This window comes from Hydractinia symbiolongicarpus, chromosome 8, assembly GCF_029227915.1.
Source record: "Hydractinia symbiolongicarpus strain clone_291-10 chromosome 8, HSymV2.1, whole genome shotgun sequence".
Lineage (NCBI taxonomy): Eukaryota > Metazoa > Cnidaria > Hydrozoa > Anthoathecata > Hydractiniidae > Hydractinia > Hydractinia symbiolongicarpus.
The window spans coordinates 21,856,919-21,876,895 of record NC_079882.1 but is presented as its reverse complement, the minus strand read 5'-3'; the positions used below and the strand labels follow the sequence as shown (position 1 = coordinate 21,876,895).

Genomic DNA, 19,977 nt, shown 5'->3' with positions numbered 1-19,977 from the left:
GAAGATGTCGTTAAAAACGTATTAACCAACTTTAATATATATTCCTGCACAATGCAATCGTAAAAATAATAAGAATATTAACAGAATACTAACTTGTGGTTTCACATATTTTTTACATTGTTTCACAATGTTTCAACCCATTAAAAATCACTTAAACGAACTAATGCATCACAAGGACACAACAAAACACGCAACTTCGCTATCCGAGATTGTCAGAAAGAGCAAAAAGCCTTCGGGACGAAGCAGCTATAGACGTACACCAATACCCACTGGAGCGCTCGCTTGTAGTTCGAAAGGCCATGAGTATAAACGCGACCTAGTTAAGCTTAAGGATCTATGTTTGGAGAACTTTCTTTAACAAAATCTACAACATGCAAAAAAATTTAATTGTTTTCGCAGCTTCATAGGTTTTTTTCTAATAATAAACTATGATTAAGGTAGGACCCGTCATACATGTTGGTTTTGTTGCTAACATTTTTAAAAACAGCGAACAAAAAAACAAGTTTATTAAATTTGGTTACAATAAAATTAAATAAAAATGGCCGTTCCAAGTTGTACACGTACACAGCGCGTCATAAATAATTCTCGCACGCGGAAACATATGTTTAAAAAATTGGCAAATCCAGCCTGCTGCTGCGATCTACTAAGCAAGGCATTATCTGCAAATCTTTAGGACAAGAAATGTTGAAAGATCTTTATTGGAAACAAGGGAAGAAATTTGCGAAAACTTCTAAAAATTTGCCTTTTATTTAAATTTTAAAGATATCCAGGTTCTACACGAGATTAATAATAGGGCAAAATAGGCACCCAAGAATGTTCCTTTTCCATGGCAATATAAAATTGGTATATTAGTTTACTAAAACTACTATTTAATCAAAATAATACTAATTCTTTAAAACTATCTCACCAAAATCATTCAAAAATGCTTCAAATGTTTGTTTTTTATCATGTTATCTACGGTGAGTGGGTGAATTTGTGGAATCGTACGGCAGAGAAACTAGGACAGGGTTTTCACATAGCGCCTATTGTATGCTTGATGCTGCGCCAAACCCTGACTCCCATTGGAGACTTAAATATAAGCAACATACGTATGTGTAGTGCACAAACATCAAGTGACATACGCATAACGCGTTCTTATTGATAATATAAACGTAACATCCAGCAACAGTTGAAAAATGACTTTTTGGGGTTTTTTTTTGCATTATGATTGCTCAAAAAAAGTTAAAAAATAGTAACATAACAAGAAACACATTGGTCGGGGACATATTAAAAAATCAGTCCAAATAGCTCTAAGTTTACAAGTTCCGTTTAGCTAATCGCGAATCTTACGTAAATTTTTTAATATTTCTTTTTAGAATCATTTTCTAATCAATTCACACGTGTTTCGTAAATACACGAAAATTTAATTAGAATCATGTTCTTAAACGTTTCATGAAAAAAAAATTTATGCTTACGCTTATACGCATGTTTTTCTGGTTCCCAATGCAAAAATGCAAGCATGACATAGGCATAAAAATATCAAAAGATCTTTTTGATATTTAATGTCATTTACAATATGCTTGTGATGACAACATTCACACACAACAGGGATTTTTTATGATTGTCTTTATGTTATGCTTATGTTACCAGTGGGGATCGGGCCTAAATGTCGTCCCACGTTTTTGTAGTTTGGTTGCCGCGATCCTCCGAAACTTGCATGTCACGTTTCAGTCTACTTCATTGAACCATAGGACCTTAGATATACTTTTAAAGTTAGAGAAATACCAACGTCATTTCACCACCCTGAACTTTCTAGGATGTCTTATGTTAGCGTACTGGAAACTGACGACTTGTTCTCAATTCTCCGCTAACTTGTAGTTGTAATGATCCAGATGTAGAACAAACCGCATGGTTTTCCCTGTGTTTGCTTACATTTGTTGTCCGACTTTGTATGAGTAAACAAAACTCTGTATGGAAATTATGCGATGAATTACTCCGTATAGAAACCACACTTTGTACCGCATAAGGCAAACGGCAGACCTGCTTTCAAGTTTTCAATGAGGGTTCAAAACACAAGGACCTAAAGTGAGAAAGCGATGAGTGATTTGGAAGAACAAGAAGGTACAAAGGAAGCCTGCAGTGGCTTGAAAGCTGAACTTATATCCTGTTTAAGGAAAAGTGATTGCATGAAAAAGGTGCGGAAAAATACTTTTTCAGAAAACCCTGGACAGTTTTTTAGCTTATTTTCCGAAATGACTACACAACACAGAGTGTAGTGTACCTAGGCTAAGTAAAGAATGTCGCTCTGCGCACTACCTCCCACAGCTCGGTAAGTCCGAAAAGGTTGTTGAATTGTGGTCAGTAAAATAAGTTTCGTTTAAAACTTGGGTAGAGATAGATGTGCATATTTTACATGGCTAGCCTCACAAATATTGAGGGATACACCCTGTCTATTATTTCCAGGAGGGGCCATGGCTTAGATGGAGATTCCTAGAGTATTTCATGCTCATTTTGAGCTACGAAGACTTAGAGGAATTGAACCCTGGTCTCCTGCACAGAGTACGAGTGCTAAACCACTAATCTATGGCGCTACGATGTCTGACAAAATAACCAAGACCCTTAGTTCTTTGTCTGCTGTGAACATTGAAATGTAAGTTTGGAGTGCATATAGTTAACACAAGATAGAAATGGCTTTGTCAATTGCTTGTGGTTGCAATTTTCAAAACTCCACCCTTCTATTAACCAATTTATGCCTGGGGTTGTGCCAGAGAGGAAGAGTTACCTTTATTGCTATGGTTGTGAAGCAACAACAAAATAAAAACATGCTATGCATAGAAGTATATTTCTATTGTTTTATGGTAACTGCACTTGAGTTGGGGCAAAGGGGAGGATGTCAGGTTGGTATTGGGTAGCGCCAAACCAGATGCCTGTGGTTCCATCCTACCTTTAAGACGTACCCTGTATAAACCTTGCATCGTGGAAACGCTAACTGAGGTGTCTCTTCTGGAAACACCTATGTCTCTCGTGCAACAATGCAACATTGTCAGCGAATCTTGTGGAAACGCCTGCAATGTCAGCGAATCTTACGGAAAGGCCTACATCTCAGAGAGTCTCGTGAAAGTGCGTATATCTCAGCAAATCTCGTAAAAATGCCTACATCTTAGTGAATCTTCTGGAAACGCCTATATCTCAGGGACTCTCGTGGAATCTCCTACATCTTAGCAAATCTCATGGAATCGCCTACATCTCAGCAAATCTAGTGAAAAAGGAACTCATTCAGTAAGTCTCATCAGTGCTTCTACCCCTGGTTGAAAAACTTGGCAACCATGAACAGCCAATTTAGATCACCAAGAAAACCTTAAGGCAAGAGCACTGGTATAAGTACGCCCCCACCTTTGATGCCAATTGATCCCTCCATCTCATGTTGTAGATCGTCTGGCGTTGTAGAATGTTGTCTGTCGTAGAAGAACAATGGTGGTAAATACGTTGGTTTTGTAGGTCAAATGATGGCCCTATTATCAAGTTGTGCATGGGTTATGGCTAATTGTAAGATTAGTTGGTATGATAACAGTTGTGAAAAACAATGGCAATGCATGGAGTGGTTGATGTAAAAAAAAAGAAAAATATTTATTAAAAACGGTAGGTGGGTGGGCAAACCAAACTGTTAACCATGCATGATAAGGGGAACTAGTAGTTGACTTTAGCTGTTCTCCTTTATTGACTATGACCGCTAAGATAGGCATGGCAATCTGGGAGCCTGGATGTACGACAGTCTTGGGAAGTTATCATGAGAGTCTTGGATTAGGAGAACACTAGTGTCCATGCCCTATGACCACCCCTCATCATTTTGTATTTGGAGCACATTGGACTTCTTCAATATATCCTCCCATGATACCAGTAGTATCCATCCCTTCTAACACTAGAGTACTGGGAGTCTCAACGAGGTATACCTGCTATGTACTCCATTACGTTCATTAGTGTACCCCTGATTTTTATATTTTGATGAGCTTTGCATCAGGGGTGGGTATGTTTTTAGTTTTATCTAATTATCTAATTATATAATTATATATAAAAACTAGAAATGTTTTTAACAGCCAGTGTTTATCTTTCAAAAAAATTGTTGATGGTTAATTAATTTCATTATTAAGGTTGATACTTGTTTTGACAGGTGGTAACAATGATTTTGCTTTCCTCCATTACAATTTAAATATGGACCTTTATGTATATAATATTTATTTTAGGAAGGAAAAGCCTTGAAAGAATGCATGGCAGCAGATGCTAACGTGGATGCGGAATGCAAACAAACACAATATTCATTTTTTGAATGTCGGCGCTCTATGGTATGATCACTTTTTAAGCAGCTTTTCTAGTTAATTTTTTTTCACTTGAAAAAAAATTGCCAACGTGATTTTTTAGTCGTGTTTGTAAAAACGTCAGCATTCGGGTAAGTCAATTACCGGCGTGAATTGAAAAGGCTGACTTCATTTTTGTAGATGTGATTAAAAGTTATGTATTATGCATTATCATATCAGAACAAGCAAGACTTTTATTTTTAGCTTGATATGAGAAATCGATTTCGTGGAAGAAAAGGTTATTAATTATAAAACAAGACACCAGTACCAATTAAAGTTGGTGCGAGTTGATGAATTATGGATGTTTATTATATGGGTAGTTAGATATTTACCTTTGTCATTCTTAAACTATTTGATTGATGGCAACATAGGTTTAAATTGGTTGACAAACTACAATTCTATGAGATCAAAAATTTTGAGTGTGTATTGTTTGTGCAGGTTAAAGAGAATTTGCAAAAACGTTTTTACCAGATAATTCCTTAATTTTTCATGTTTTTTTTTTTTTCAGAAAACTTTGTGGTGTAAAAAAATTTAGTTTTCGCAAAGTTAAACCCATTTTTGATAAAAAAAGGTTGGTTTAAATTTTTAGTCGCTTGTACAAAACTTTTTGCTGACTAAATTTTGAAAGTATTAATGGAAAATTTTTTGTAATTTTATATTAAACAGAATTACATAAAAACGAACAAATTAAAAATAAAAAAATGTTTTTTTAAATTTCTCTTTTTCAAATCAGATTTCAAAAGAGATCACGTTGGATAATTTTTTGCAATTGCCGGTAGAGATCAAAGAAGAAAAACCTGTGGTTTTACGGACACATCCGTGTGAGATTAAGACACGAGACTAATAATACTTAGGGATCTTGTGTTAGTGTGAACGAATTAACTGTTGTCTCGTTTTCTACTATCCGCCTTGTGTTTTTAATGTCTAATTTTTCTCTGATTATCTTCTCTCATAGAAATATTACTGACAAAAACACGCAAAAGAAGCAAATAAGTTGTTTGTTTCCACAGCGTGCAATTTGACGGCAGCCCTATTTGTTTTGATTTAACCTTATCGCTTTCGTTTAATTTTTTGTAATCAATTTCACGCGAGTCTTTTATGCGACGAACTTTCATGAAATGTTATTGACAACGTCGCTGCAGATTGTCCTCATTCTTGTCCCTATTATGCTTTTGTTGCACTGTTTAATTAACGTGCGTCAGGGTGTTTGTTTAAATAAGCACACTGATGCGCCTTATTCCTGACTTTTCAACCTGAATTAAAAGATTGCATAACTTTTTCTTAATTAAATAAAATCTTGAATAAAGGGTTGTTCTGTATTCTTTTGGAGGGAGTTTCTCTGAAATATCCCGCTCATTGCTTTTTCACGACCAAATGTTTGTATTAGTCGTTATTCTTCTATAATGTTTGTTTTTTTCTGTTATTTAGAATAATATAAAAAAAAAATTGTGAACGAGTTTTCCTGAGGGACAAAAATTGTGGTTTTGATAAATATATACACGAAAAGTATAGTTATAATTGTATTGCGAGTGCAACATATAGAGTTGAAGCAGCTGTTTTTAGAACGGTTGCCACGACTACAAAGCATAACATAAACTTCGTCACGGTTGAAAATATTGTAAAGATTTGGATGAGGGTCAACTGAAATTTATTGTGCAGATAAAAAGTCTTCTCAACATGCAGCACTCGTGTTATGATCTTGGATTCTTCGTCTGCCGGTCGTTCACGGTTACTCTTGTAAACGCGATAGTGTTTGGAATAAAACACTAAATTTGCGATAGTTTTTGGAGTAAAAAACTACTTACTCTCAAAAAAACACCGAAAATTTTTGCTACAATTTCTCTCAAAATGTTTCTCTTAAAAAGCGCTTGTAAATTAAATTGTTTACGAGGACGTTGCACCAGTAATAGTAGTTACAGAGGGCATATTGAGGAGAATTCAGAAGTTTGACCTCTCAGACCTACTTTGTGCAATACTCCATTTTCCATATCAATTTTGCCGTAAATCAAAACGAGACCGTATTTGAACATTGGACATCGGTATTAACTATTTCCACCATAATTCGGCAAAATAGATATTGAAAAAGATGTCATTATCAATCAACAGTTGATTAAGTTTCCTTTCTACGAATATGGTTTTTTAGTTTCTTTTCTACTAAGCATTTTATTTGCGACAAGCTCAGGTTTAACTTATTATCAAAAATTTTGAAAAAATATAGTTTGCTTATTCTCTCTCTATGCGTAATAATGATCTGTAAATGTTCCATGTGTCGAGTATCGGGTATTTTCTTTCAACATGTGTTGAAAGAAAATACCTGATGAAAGTTTATTGTCTTATTGTTTCTTGCTGATGTCAGTAGATTAGCAGCTGATTGGAACATAACAGTATTTTCCATAACTGAATCGTAACAAATTATATACCTAAATATTACCGTATCTATTGACATGTCAGCATTCGCTGACACGCGGGAAAAACTTTTTTTTTGATTAAATAAATAAATGGGTCTGTTCATTTCATCAATTCAATGTCATCCAATTATGTTCTTTAAGTAACCATAGGAACAAATTAAGAAACATTACAGATTAATATAAGCTGACAGCTGTGACATTTGATTGTCTTCATCATGAAAGAAGGATAGAGCTCCGCAAGGTCTGAAAATACAATGTCGGAAGCAAAAGAAATTTTGTTGGGTGGGCATTCTTTCTCATAACCATTATAAAGCGTAAAAAATAGATTAAAAAATCAACTTTTTGTTGTCAGCACACAAAGAACTTTTGAATGCGGGTCATTTAGGTCAATGTTCTCACAGTCGGATGACTGTCGTCTTTGTTTGTCAAAAAGCATCAACTTTCAAAACATCACATCGAAACTAACAAGAAAAAGATATTCTTTGTTATTTTTATGAGATAATGATAGTTTTTCTATTTACTTCCGAATCTTGTTGTTGTCCTCTCGAAAATCATAACAACAACATAACAACAACAGCAATATGTCAATTTAGTTTATTTCGCAACGGCAAAAAAACATAACGTAGAATTTTATTTCATCAAGTGGCGTTGTTGCATTAGCTACTCACTTTTAGCAGAATAAATTTTGCCTGTATTTATCACTTTAAAACCAAAAAAAGCACAATGATACACGTTGAAGGTGAAAAAAACCTTTTTTTCCGAGAATACAATGATACACGGAAGTCAAAGATTGACGCAGGCTTTACGAATAATTTTAATTTGCAAATAATAACCTTTCGTTAAACGATTTTTCCCAAATACAGGCATGCGCGCTTGTAAACTACCTACTAAAGAGGAGAAAGCGTTGTTACCATTTTCCCTTTTATGGTAATACCAAATAGACGCCCACACTAGCCGATACAACGCAGAGAGACACTCTTTATTGGACAAAAGTGTCAGACAAAAGTATTAAAATCTTTTTCGGGTGATGAGATTCTTGTTCCATTATGCATTTAAACATAATAATTTATTTTTTTACTGCCTTACTCACAAAAGAGACAGAATATAAAAACGGAATAATAAAAATTTTCAAAATGGACAAAAGTGACGAAATTTTATAATCTAATTAATATAATTTTCATCTGATAAGGTAGTGTAACGTGTTAATTGGGTTAAAATGTTCTCTCAAGGATTGTACTTCAGAGTATTTTATAGCTTTCAGAGTGTGAATTGTTCAAAACTCAACCATTGTCGCAAAAAAGGAAATGGTTCTTACGTGTTTGATGAAGATTGGTTTTTTGATGGTTGTTTGATGGTTGAAGTTGGAGTATGTTTTAGAAATACCAGATATTGCACGGAATTAACCGAGAAACCAAATGAAATGTGTTTTTTTATCTTTTAGCCAATAATAAACTAGTTTTCTGATTAAGGAAAGAGGTTTGTTTCGTAAACAGTTAGGTTGGCTAAACTCAATTATGATTGGCTTTGAGGACAATTTACAACAATGAACGATATTAATTAGGCGAATACCCCTTAAGAACAACCAAGAAACAACTAAGACATGTTTTGAACAATTTTTTTTTAAATAAATATATAGAAATAATTTACAAATATTCATAATTTAAAAATATAATAAAAATGTTATTTTTCTTTGCAAACAGGTTTTCTTTACAAGGAAACAAAGTAGCTGCATCTATATTGCAAACTCTACTAATGATGTTAAAATAGGCTCTTTGTATCAAGTTCCATTTTTTAATCCTCCCCAAGATCAATTGTTTTCCATTTGCCCATATTCGCAGCATGATTTGTAACAACAGGTGTTTCGTTCACCACAGGTGTGGACGTTGGGACACTGCCCAGGGAGCTCAATCGAATAAATCTTGTTTTCGAAATGCGAACGAATCCAACTTTTTTATCCGTATTGACACTGTTGTTAGTCCATACACTTTCTATTTGACACATAGCCTGGTTTTCCTCTTGAATTTTCTTTATCGCATCAATCTTCGATCTTTCTTTTAAGAAATTATACGTTATCCTTTTCATTAACCATCCGTTATAAAACGGGAAGAACGTCACGGCAAGAAAAAATGTTGACAATGGGAAAGAATTCATCGCAAAGAATTGCTCAGACGTGACTGAGATGGGAAGGATTAGCATTATCATTGGTAACAGTAAATTACACAGAAAGGTCGTAAACAACCGCACTATAGTTATCACTTGATTTGATCTAGCTGTTTCATACGAACTCCATAACTTGACGACATTTTTTGCTTCGTATGACGGAATACTCCCCGTCATCACCATACCAACAACGCCAAGTATAGTACACTGTTGCGTATGAAGGATGACACATAGCACAGCGGAAGCTATCGTGTACTTGATAATGACGTGTGATAACTTTTTCGTTAATTTCTCCTCTAGAACCAAAATAGCAGCGTTGAAAATGCAAAAACCCAACTGAAGACCAAGGCCAAATTCAACAACACGGTTAAAAGTGAAAAAAGGTTTCGTCGCTAGGTCTGTTGTGATGACGGTATAAATAGCTAGTGAAAGCAAAACGAAACTTGACATCGAATTCACGATTCTAAATAAATAACAAAGATGTTTACAATCACAAAATAATTTTTTTAAAGCAAAGTGAAACACAATCAAACTTTTTTTTTTTTTTTAAATGAACTTCAGACATTCACGTGGGTAAAGAAATCAAATTCTATTTTTCAATGATCGACTTTACGTGACGTTAGCACAGTACCACGCAAACGCAATTATTCAACGTAGGAACAAAAACTTCGTAATTAACCTTAATTTAGAAAGCGCTTGAAGATGTTACTTATTTATTTTTTTATTTGATTAAAGACTTTCTGTTTACAACCGCCAAAACCCCCACTTTCAATGTACACTTGTACACATTCCCAATGTCATTTACTATTCCTACCTGTAGAAAATTTTGCGTCTTTTCTGACATGAAAGTAAGAAGCACTGGAGACGAGTTTTTTTTCAATGAAATAAATTCAACTGTACTGGGGACAAATGTAGTTGTACTTACGCTCCCGCAATAATTTTTTCCACGTGTTCTCGATTCTTTTTATTTTTCTTATCGACACAGTAAAACTTCGCTTTTTCTTGCTTATTCTGCTTGCATGAACTTCGGATAATTATCCCACAAACCCTTCTGGATGTACAATATAAGAAAATCATAAAGTTTAAAGTAATCGACACAATGAGTAAATACTCGCAATTCTTCACAAAGCCTTCGTACTCCATGTCGTATGTATATACCTGGCTCTACCATTCGCGTTTTCTATGAAACTGAAGTGTAATTTAAAATATCGGCTTTTATATTGATGGTGGCTGGCTTAATTTGCATTCGTGGATTTCCGTGGAAGTTTTTTTGTCTTTTTAGTTTCGAAAACTCTATAGTTTCATGAGCTATCTGACAACATGTATATATAATAAACATATGAATCGACAATCCTTTTTAAATCACGTGGTTGCAGGATGTAATAAATATAAAAACGTGACGTTACACATAAATTACATAATTAGAATTCTATGACACGCCATGTGTCAAAATTACGTTTCTTTTATAATTTATGCGGAGTTGCTAATGATGATGCGAAACTATGGAATTTACTATCGATTGAAAAAACGAGGAAAGATATTTTCAAAACAAAAGGGTTACGGAAGCGTATTAGTGCCACTCTTGCCTGCTCATTTCATATGCATTTTTAAATGGTTTTACACGTGTTTTTAACCTTTCCTTCTTTATATCTTTTTAAAAATGGTTATTTGTAACATTCCCTCGATCACTTAATATTTTTTAAGCGTTTTTTTTTTTAAATATTTTTTCGACCACTTAATATTTTATAAGTGGTTTTTTTTAGCGGCACGCTTCATCGCTCTGTTTATTGAATTTCCGCGCCCGAAGGCGTAGGAAATTCTTTAAAACCGTCGTTTTTTCTTTTGGAGCATTTTTTGAGAAAAAATCGACCCTGGGATTTCACGTTCCTCTGATTTTTTGTTACCTAAATGTCATTTTACGCCAAAAATTAAAACTACTTTATTTTCCACAATATTTGGCACAGTTAACAAAAAAAGTATGCTGGACATGATGATGCTATCAAAATTTTGTTTTTTTGTCAACTAAATGCCGTTTAAGACCATAAACGTTTCAATCGGAAGACTTTCAACCATGAATGATAGGCTATAATTTTTATTCGCAATTTCTTTTAAAGTGTGAGTTTATTATGACACGTTTCGTTTTGTTTGCGTTTGTTGTAAGATGTAATGTCACTTGTGTGTTTTATCTTCAGAGCTTCAAGCACCAAACCTTTTCGAATGTTTGGCACGATAACAACGAATTAGCAGGTTGTCATCAAATATTTTGGTAGCGAGCGGAAATTGTTAGAGCCCCCCAGGGCTTCTTGTTTAAATTAAATTGGAAGAACCGCGATATTCAACCTCTGCGGTAAAGCGTTTTGTAAATAAACGAAACGAAAATATGGCGGATGCACTGGTAAAATATTTTACACTGTTTAAAAGCTGTTTTGAAGTTTGGAGAATAAAAAAAATGATATTTTTTATTGTTTAGATTGTACTTACTACTCTTATCCGCCATTTTCACCACTCTCCAAAACAAATATTACGGCATACGGCAGGAAAACAGAGCACCACGTGGAGGATAAAAATGAAAACCATTCAAAAATTCTTAACGCAAAAAACCACCACAACCAAAATTAACAAGTGGAAAATACTTAATGCACAAAACCACTTGTAAAAAATATTAACAAGTGGAAAAATAAAAATAATTCAAAAAAATACTTATAATTTTTTTGAAAAGTAGGTCAGTACAGATGGCACTAATAAGCTTCCTTAGTGTGTTGAGTTGTTTATTTAGATAAAAAATCAATGACAATAAACAGAATAACACGATAGTTCAACAAAGAAAGTCGCATGTTTGTCGTCGATCAGTCTCACTTGCTTCATGGATGCCATTTTAGGCGTTCAGTAAACCATGTCGCTGCATTTTTTTTACTAAAATAATTTACAATAACAATAAAGGCTTGGAAGTAGTGAAAGAATTGGTAAAAAATAAGAACAAAATGAGAACAAAGACAAGAGGCTAATATTTTGATGTTACTTAAATTTTACATTACAAATATTTGTAATGTACATCCTTTTTTATAAAAAACAAATTATTTGTGACAAATACTTTAATAATTAAGCATGTCGTGAGAAACGCGATGACCTTTGAAACATGATTGAGGATAAGTTAAATATCCAATCAAAGAAAAAAAATATAATGCATTTTTAAATTATGCGCGACAGCTGGTTACATCAACCTCAACCCCGGGCTTTTTGTTTCTTCTTTATCGTTGTAAAAAAGAGACAACAAGCCCGTCCGCCGTGCCTTATATCAAAATGAGAAAAAAAGCCCTGGAATCGAAGTTGCTGGTTACACTACTACTTTATCAAGCCTTAGCAATATTCTTAAAATAATTTGGAAATCCAAGCTTGATGATTCGTATTCCTGAAAATATAAGGATATGTGAAAAAAACAATACAAATGGCTGAAGCCATACTTCTTGGTTGTTATGAAAGCATTGTACTAGAGAAATTATGGATTCTTTTAGGTACATTGTAGTTTGTAAAAACATTTTGAGCAACGTACTTAACTAAAGTTACTAACGTAAAAGTACGATTCAGCAAAAACGGTTTTTGTGCAGTAGCCTATTTTCAGTTTCTTTTTAATTTCCAGTTTCTTTAAGATAAGATTTCAATACTGACAGCAAAAAAATGATTCATATCACCTGACAGTTACAAAGATGACGAACCAAAAGTTTGGTTTTCCTGTGATAATTTCTTTTTCGTGCGAAGACGACATGACGCGGAAATTATGCGAGTTTTTCTCTCCTATTTCAAACATTTGCATTTTACTATATTGTTTCGATAAAAAAACTAAAAGAAAAATAATTTTTTTTGCTGTTTTTAGAATAGTTTTCCCTTGTGTTAATCTCTCATTATTTAACCTGATATAGATGTTTATTGGACAAATTATTAATTACAATAGCGGGGGTTAATTCCATTAGGGAAAATATGTTTGTATTTTCTTCACGACAAGGTAACTTCTCTGAAACCAGTCCTGTTCTTTTAATGAAGCGATATTACTTTGTGGTAATTAGGGAATTTATATTTGGATAAAAAGAAACTCAGATGACGGCGAAGTGGAAATGTTCTATTTATGTGAAACAAGATTTGTCTGAAGTTATTCATTTTAGCTAACATTTTGTTGGAAGAATTATTTTATAAGAATCATAAGGGTCAATTTTCGAAATTTTAAGAATATCAGACACACATTTTTTTGCGTAAATTTCTATGGTCTTGATCAATGGACAACAAACAACTTGTTTGTTAAAAAAAAAATTAAAAATGTGTTATACTTTGTTTTTTGCTGCTAACGATAAATTCGCTTTCGATGACATAATCTGGCAATGTCTAAAGCAACTTTTTTCGTTATTTTTAAAAGCTTCCCTGCTTCTTGGCGATGTTAAATGCTGGGCCAGCAAGACATATAGTACTGATCAACCTTATCCCCAGGGCTTTTTTTTACTTTTTATAATAGGATGGGGTTTAAAAAAGAAGCATTGGAAGCAGTTGGTTGATTCTCAAATATGATTGGGCCAAAATTTCAATAGGCCGCTCAATTTCTACCGCGAGTAGGAGGGATAGTAGGACACCTAAAAAGCGCGAATAAGAAAAGTTCAGTTTTAAAGTAGCAGACAGCGAGACGGCACAAAATAGTTGGTTCTTAAAATTTTTTTTATAGTTTCAGCGACGTAATCTTTGAGGAGCATATACAAAATATATAGAACATGTATAACCGCTTGAAGTCGCAACGTTATTCAGATGTTCATATTTTGCCAACCGATATAATTTACGACTCAGTTTTGTCCTACTGTCGTATACAATGGTATCTCCTGCAGATAAACTTGACAAAAAGAGCTTTCGCAAAAACATGTTCTCGCAATTTTTTGTCAATTCTGTCATTCGAGAAATTAAATTCCCTTTAAATTCAAAATTTGGGGTTAAGTCATTGTGCTTGCGCAATTTTGCAAATTTTTAACACCAATGTCACTATAAACAATTTTAGATTTTAGGTGAAATCATAGTGATGAGACTGTCTTATGACTATGGTTTTTGCCCAAATTTTTTTTTTTTTTTGAAGATTTTAAAAAGAATTAATAGTTTCGGTCTAAAATTTAGGTTAAATGGGAGACTTAAAAGGGTCTCTATTTTTAGGCTTTTTAGGAGATTTTACGAGGTGGGGTGTTGATTTCTTAGCGTAAAAAACACCCCTTATAAAAATGTTTTGTATTTTATAATTTTTTTTTTTTTTGATTTTAATTGGCTTTAGAACAAATCATGCGATAAAATAATGTGATTCTATCAATTAATAGTTGGTTTATATTTACTGCGACATAAATTATTGTACGGGTAAAGTCACAGGCAATTAACATTGTTATTATTGTGATCTATTTCGTTTAAAAATTTTAATTGATTGTTGAACAACTGAAGTAATTAGTTCAGCGTAATGACCGTTATTTGACAAGAAATATCCAACACCCTTTTCATAAATCGGCTCCTACAAGTCGTAGTATTTGACCATTTGCAAAAATTTATTGAAACTATCCATTCACGAATTTAAATTCTCGCGAAATGTTAAAAATTGCGAAATTTTGATTCGAAACTAAATTTTCGCCAAAATATATTCCATTAATATTTCCTGGCGAAACTACCTTAGCTCAGGTCAACCATGATCAGGTCAACCATTAAGACACTAACAAACTTGAATTTATTTTTTTCATCGCAATTAACTTATGCAGAAATCAGGCGCGAAAACAAAATCGACAAAGACATACGATATCACTCTTTCGCTTTCATGAAACAAAATATATTTTGTTTACCAATATAAATATATACATTCTAATATTTAAGATTACACAACTAACGTAACAGAACCAAGTCATCGTGAAAACATTTCATCATTTCGTGAAGAGAAATATAGATACAGGAAAATGGGAAGGGTACTGGGCAGGATAGGGATCGTCATAGTAATGGCGGGAACACATTTGTCCAAAGGAATATCAATTTTTTTTAACAATTTTTTTTTGACCTATCTCAATGCATATATGGCACTTTATCATAGACTTCTTATATTTCTTCATGGCAATGAGGACAATTTCTGTAATCCATTAAATGGATCACATTTTTGTGCAATTCGCACGCCAAATGAGGTCTACCTTTAAATATCTTTGTGCAGTTCTCACATCGTAGCTCCACAATCTCACGCTTGCATATACACTACAAGAATAAAAATAAATAATATCTTTTTTGACTGTTCATATGATGTGAACCAGCTCGGTCCAGGCTATTGTGCTTTAAGCTTGATTATATGGTAAACTGTTATTTAGTGAGATTTCACCATAAAGGCGGGGGCAAACCAGTCCAACATTTCATCCAACATGCAATTTTTGTGATGTTGGATGAAATGTAGGACTGGTTTGAGTCATTTCAAAATTTTAAAAATTTTAAAATTTTTAAAAGAGAAGAAAAAAATCGTGTTGGACGATGTTGGATGAAGTTTGATCGCCGTCAAACTTTTTATGCAACATTTTCGGCAAGATCAAAGGAATTCTCTATCTGAGTTGCGTAAATTTCCATGTTGGATTGGTTTGGTGGTACTTTTCATCCAACATATAAAAATCCCGCGAATTTGGAACGTTGAATTTTTTAATGGAATGATTTTAATTTGATGCGTTTCAATAAAAACATTACGAAGAGTAAGGGCGAGTCTTTCTTCTGCCAAGATTGGTCTGTGGCCACCACAGTTGCTCATCTGACCCGATATCAGATAGGATATTTCATTAAGGAGGAAATATCGAAATCCCCCACGTCCATCCGAAACATTTCCCTAAATCCGAATCTGTCTTCGATCTTCAATTTTTAATGATATTACTAAAATATCTATTTTGTATCCTTCTCTTTATCCACTCTCTTGTTTTTCCGCGGGTTGGTTCTTCATCGTCTGAATCGACGAGTTCATTCAGCACAATAAGCAGCACTGCAGAATTCTTTCCGTACGCCATTTTGTTTTTTATAAATGAATGAACTCTTTATCGTTCGAGTGTTTTTAAAAGCAGTCCCACAAACCTAAAATTTTGCTTCATCCAACATGCATTTTTTCATCCAACATTTCATCCAACATGGGAAAAAAATGTTGGATGAAATGTTGGACTGGTTTGCCCCCGCCTTAAGAGTTCCGGGTTTCCCGCATACAATGGAATGGTTGGTGTCAGAAATCTAGGGAGGAGAGTGGTTGGGGCTGAAGCCCAAGTGGGGCAATTTTAAGATTGCATCCTCTGCACGTGTTTTCTCCATATTAACAGATATTCTTTTTAATAACCTACTTTGCACCAGGCTTTTAAAATATACTGTAAAAAGGGTCCTTCAACCGGCTTAAAGCCGTAACTCTTCTTCCACTCTAAGTACACCGAAAAAATCACGAGGTCTAGACACAAATATAAAAACATAGTGTAAACTGGGGTTTATTTTTTGTAACTGTGATAGCTTCATACAAAAATACATAATGATTGTAACTGGTGGCCACAGATAAAAACAATAACTTGATTACCTCATGGATAAAATAAAACCGTCCCTTGTGAAGTGTTTATCCCTTTACGGCAAACATCGTACAAAAAAATCATAAAGAAACAAAGTTCAAACATATATAGTAAACAAACCTCTCGACTGTGTTCTGTTGTAATTCTTAACTTCCACGAATTCACTGTGTCTCGAAATTGGTCAGGGCATGGTAAATCTTTAATGTTTACATTGTTTTTGTTGTTGTTGTCTTGTTCTCGTGACTTTGTACTTCCAACGTTTTTGCCAAGGTTTTGTGAATTTCTTACAAGAAACAAAAGTTTTGCGCGACCTAAAATTATAACAACACTTAACAAAACATAACAAGCATGACAGAATTTTTATGTTCTAAAAGTCTTTTTTTTTACCTCTTCCTCTTCCAATCGTTTTAGTGTTACAAGCGAACTCCATGATAAGATTTTTTGTTTACCATAGCACAAAATATGAGCGTCAAAAAAATTCGAAATCTTGTCCCAGAGGCTTTTGTTATACCAAGCATGTATTTGAAAATGTTATTCCCAAAGTGATTGAATTAGGGCATAGTTCTCATTACCTTTTTTTTATCTGTTTTAATGACAAAAGGTTTTTTTATAACAAAAAACGAACCTCATCCCCATGACTTGTATAAAGTCATGGGGATAAAATAAAGGTTAGCTCTCGTACTCTGTGCGGGAGACCGGGGTTCGATTCCTCTTGACGGCGATTCAACATGGGCGAGTGAATGTTACCATAGCCCCGAGTTAACCCAAGCCATGTGAGGGAAATTGGGAAGATGGCACACTGTGTGGGCCATTGGATGTTGCCGGGAGTTGTCTAGTAGAGCGCGGGCCCTAATTGGGTCTGCGTCGCTCAAAATGCGCATTAAATACTCTAGGACTCTCCATCTAAGCCATGGCTCCTCCTGGAAATAATAGACAGGGTGTCAGGCTAGCCATGTAAAATATGCACATCTATCTATCTATCTAAGGTATATTTCTAGGAGGGAAATTTGTCACATAATTTTATGGTTGCTTGGGAAGAATTTCCATTTTAGCCGTAAAGTAATTGGAAAAGCAAAAAGCTCCTTCTTCTTTCAATGATAGGCATTAGAGGCTCATTCATTTACGTTTTAACAGGGGCGGATCTAGCGCTGGTGTCATGGTGCCATGGCACCACTTTAAACTTCCAAAGTGACCTCCTTATGGACAGAGAGACCAAATATCTCTCATTAAATTATATGTTTATAGGAGCAGTTTGGTGGGCAGTATACACATCACTCGGTGCGTTTTTATATATTTTTTTTCTCCAACACAGCGTTTTGTGTCGCGTCGCGTTTCTTTTAGATTTCCTGTACTTTCGGAACGTTTCTTTTGCTTGGGCCATAATTCATAAGCCAATGCAATTTGAAAACGTTGTAAACACCTCGCTGGCTTGCCAACAAAATGTAATTTGGTACCACTCGGCTGCAGAGGGCGTGTTTTATGGAAAATCTTATTGAGGCAAGTGTTAATGTCTCCCCTCGGAGCTACCATTATATTTTTATCCCCGAGGGTTAAAAGATTTTGTTTAAAAAATGTAAAGACTAATTCTTCAAGCTAATTCCTTTACATTGTTCTAAAAGCACATCATAACATCTTTTAAGTCAATAAGCCTGTTTGTATTCAAGTTATTGCATTTCGATATTCACAAAATAGGCCCCCAGGAGGCTGAATCACTACGCTTTAACTGAATTTTTGTCCGTTTTTTATACATGTTGACCACTTCACCTAATTGCAAGAGAAATTATTTTATAGCAAACGAAATTCCGTAATGGCATGCGATACCAAGTCTTGGTTAGTATTATTATAGTTCCAGTGTTGTGTCAGGTACCGTAAAATACCGTAATCAAGCCCACCCAGTTATAAGCGCACCCGTAGTTAAGCGCACGAAATCCTTATCAAAACGGTATTTCCGTTTATGAGAAAGTAATGAAATTGAAAAAAATGAGGGTTTTGTTTCGCATATAGAGCAATTTTACAATATACTCTACAGTAAACTCTCTGAAATTCGACTTCCCCTAATTCGAACTCTTCTTAATTCGAACAAATCTTCTGGTCCCACCAAAATCCCTTAACAAACTGTCATGATTCACTTCCCCCTAATTCGAATCTCCATAATTCGAATAACTCTATATTTCGAACCATATTTCCGGTCCCTTTAGATCATTTCACTCCGTAAATCGAACTTTTGAGGATCGAATTACGTAAAGTAGCCATTTTATCTCCCTCTGCTTAACTTTCATCGAGTGTAAACAGGGTTTTACATGTTCGATTTGAAAATCGAAGGTCTAGGATTCTTTTCAAACAACAAAGGATATATTTTTGTTATTAATCAACAAGATGGCGACTTTTCCAGCAAAACGTCGGCGCAGTGAAAAGTCTATGAAAACAAAATACGATGATGATGACCAAGGGAATGAAATGTTCGATGGGGAGCAACTCTTTAAGCCTGGAATAATCGAAGTCCGGAATGCTATTGAGATTTTAGAAAAGTTTAGTTTGTTTTCTCGATTTGGCTAGCAAATGATGAGACCGTTGAATATGCTTGATCGTTTTGTCGATAAGGAGGAGCAACACTGCAAAAAGCAAACCGGTATTCATGACTTTTTTGCAAAATAAGAAATACGTCTGAATTAAAATAGAAGATATAATTCTCAAGATATATAGATGGATGTATGTATGAAGTCTATTTACTACCACCAACCCTGATTTTTGGACAAAATTTCACAAAAATTTATGAACTTCCCCTATTTCGAACTCTCCCTAACTCGAACTTTTTTTCGGTCTCCTGAATTAAAGAGAGTCTACTGTATATGAACTTACTATCACAGTTGATAAGCGCTGCTTTTTATTCCAGCATTTCACGGTAACCTAATTTTTGCCACATTTTTTAAAATATATATTTTTCATATCGTCGTTTAACAGAGCCAAAGAATCAGTATGATCCTAGCCAACTCTGTTTGTCTAAAGCCAAAACATACTGTCCCTTTCACTTGTTTTGATTTTGCCACCACTTTTTCACTAGCCTGAAATCCTAGTTTAATCTTCACGCTACTTGGCTTTTGCTCACTTAACGCTTGTCCAGGGTCTGTTCGTATCGCCGTCCGCATTTCAGAAAGATACGAGAAGCCCTGGTGACGAGGTTGACTTTTGTCTTTTTGACCTAAACTAACCTTGGATTTCGTTTGGCTCAAAACCATGCAAAATGTATGTACGTTCGCACCACAACCAACCCTTTGTTTTGTGTTTGTTACTGCAGAGAGGAAGATTCTTCGCAGTGTTGAAATGCTTTAAAATAAATAAATGCTTGGAAAAATAAACAAGAAAAATTTGACGTAGTCAAAATAAAATTTTTTCATTGCTTGTGCTGATGACGATAAAACTTAATGATGAAACAATGACTCATTGTGGTAATAAGGCTGTATAAATTGATTTTGCATAATTTGTTCGGATGAAAAATCTTTGATTGGCATGTTCCACATT

The 19,977-nt window shown here is 34.4% G+C and overlaps 3 protein-coding genes across 4 annotated transcripts; 1 reads left to right on the top strand and 2 right to left on the bottom strand.

Annotated features, from left to right (window-relative positions):
* The first annotated feature begins 2,016 nt into the window (after positions 1-2,016).
* On the top strand, positions 2,017-6,343 carry LOC130655415 (cytochrome c oxidase assembly factor 5-like). Of its 2 annotated transcripts, XR_008984650.1 has the most exons (4): positions 2,017-2,174; positions 4,221-4,319; positions 4,536-4,647; positions 5,287-6,343. XR_008984650.1 is itself a non-coding variant. In XM_057458169.1 (3 exons), exons 1-3 carry the CDS (start codon positions 2,076-2,078, stop codon positions 4,575-4,577), a joined length of 240 nt encoding a protein of 79 aa, XP_057314152.1. In that variant the 5' UTR covers positions 2,018-2,075; the 3' UTR covers positions 4,578-5,019. The 2 variants fall into 2 exon arrangements, 1 of the variants encoding a protein (XP_057314152.1); XM_057458169.1 differs by lacking the exon at positions 5,287-6,343 and having other exon boundaries at positions 2,018-2,174; positions 4,536-5,019.
* Positions 6,344-8,340: 1,997 nt separating this feature from the next.
* Positions 8,341-10,377, bottom strand: LOC130655443 (uncharacterized). Its single transcript, XM_057458200.1, has 2 exons — positions 9,825-10,377; positions 8,341-9,362 (listed from the first exon to the last, which is right to left on the bottom strand). The coding sequence occupies exons 1-2, from the start codon at positions 10,040-10,042 to the stop codon at positions 8,531-8,533; spliced, it is 1,050 nt and encodes a 349-aa protein (XP_057314183.1). The 5' UTR covers positions 10,043-10,377; the 3' UTR covers positions 8,341-8,530.
* A 4,336-nt stretch (positions 10,378-14,713) lies between these two features.
* On the bottom strand, positions 14,714-16,964 carry LOC130654869 (uncharacterized protein CG13380-like). Its single transcript, XM_057457513.1, has 3 exons — positions 16,846-16,964; positions 16,579-16,769; positions 14,714-15,139 (listed from the first exon to the last, which is right to left on the bottom strand). Exons 1-3 carry the CDS (start codon positions 16,886-16,888, stop codon positions 14,990-14,992), a joined length of 384 nt encoding a protein of 127 aa, XP_057313496.1. The 5' UTR covers positions 16,889-16,964; the 3' UTR covers positions 14,714-14,989.
* Between the last annotated feature and the right edge of the window lie 3,013 nt (positions 16,965-19,977).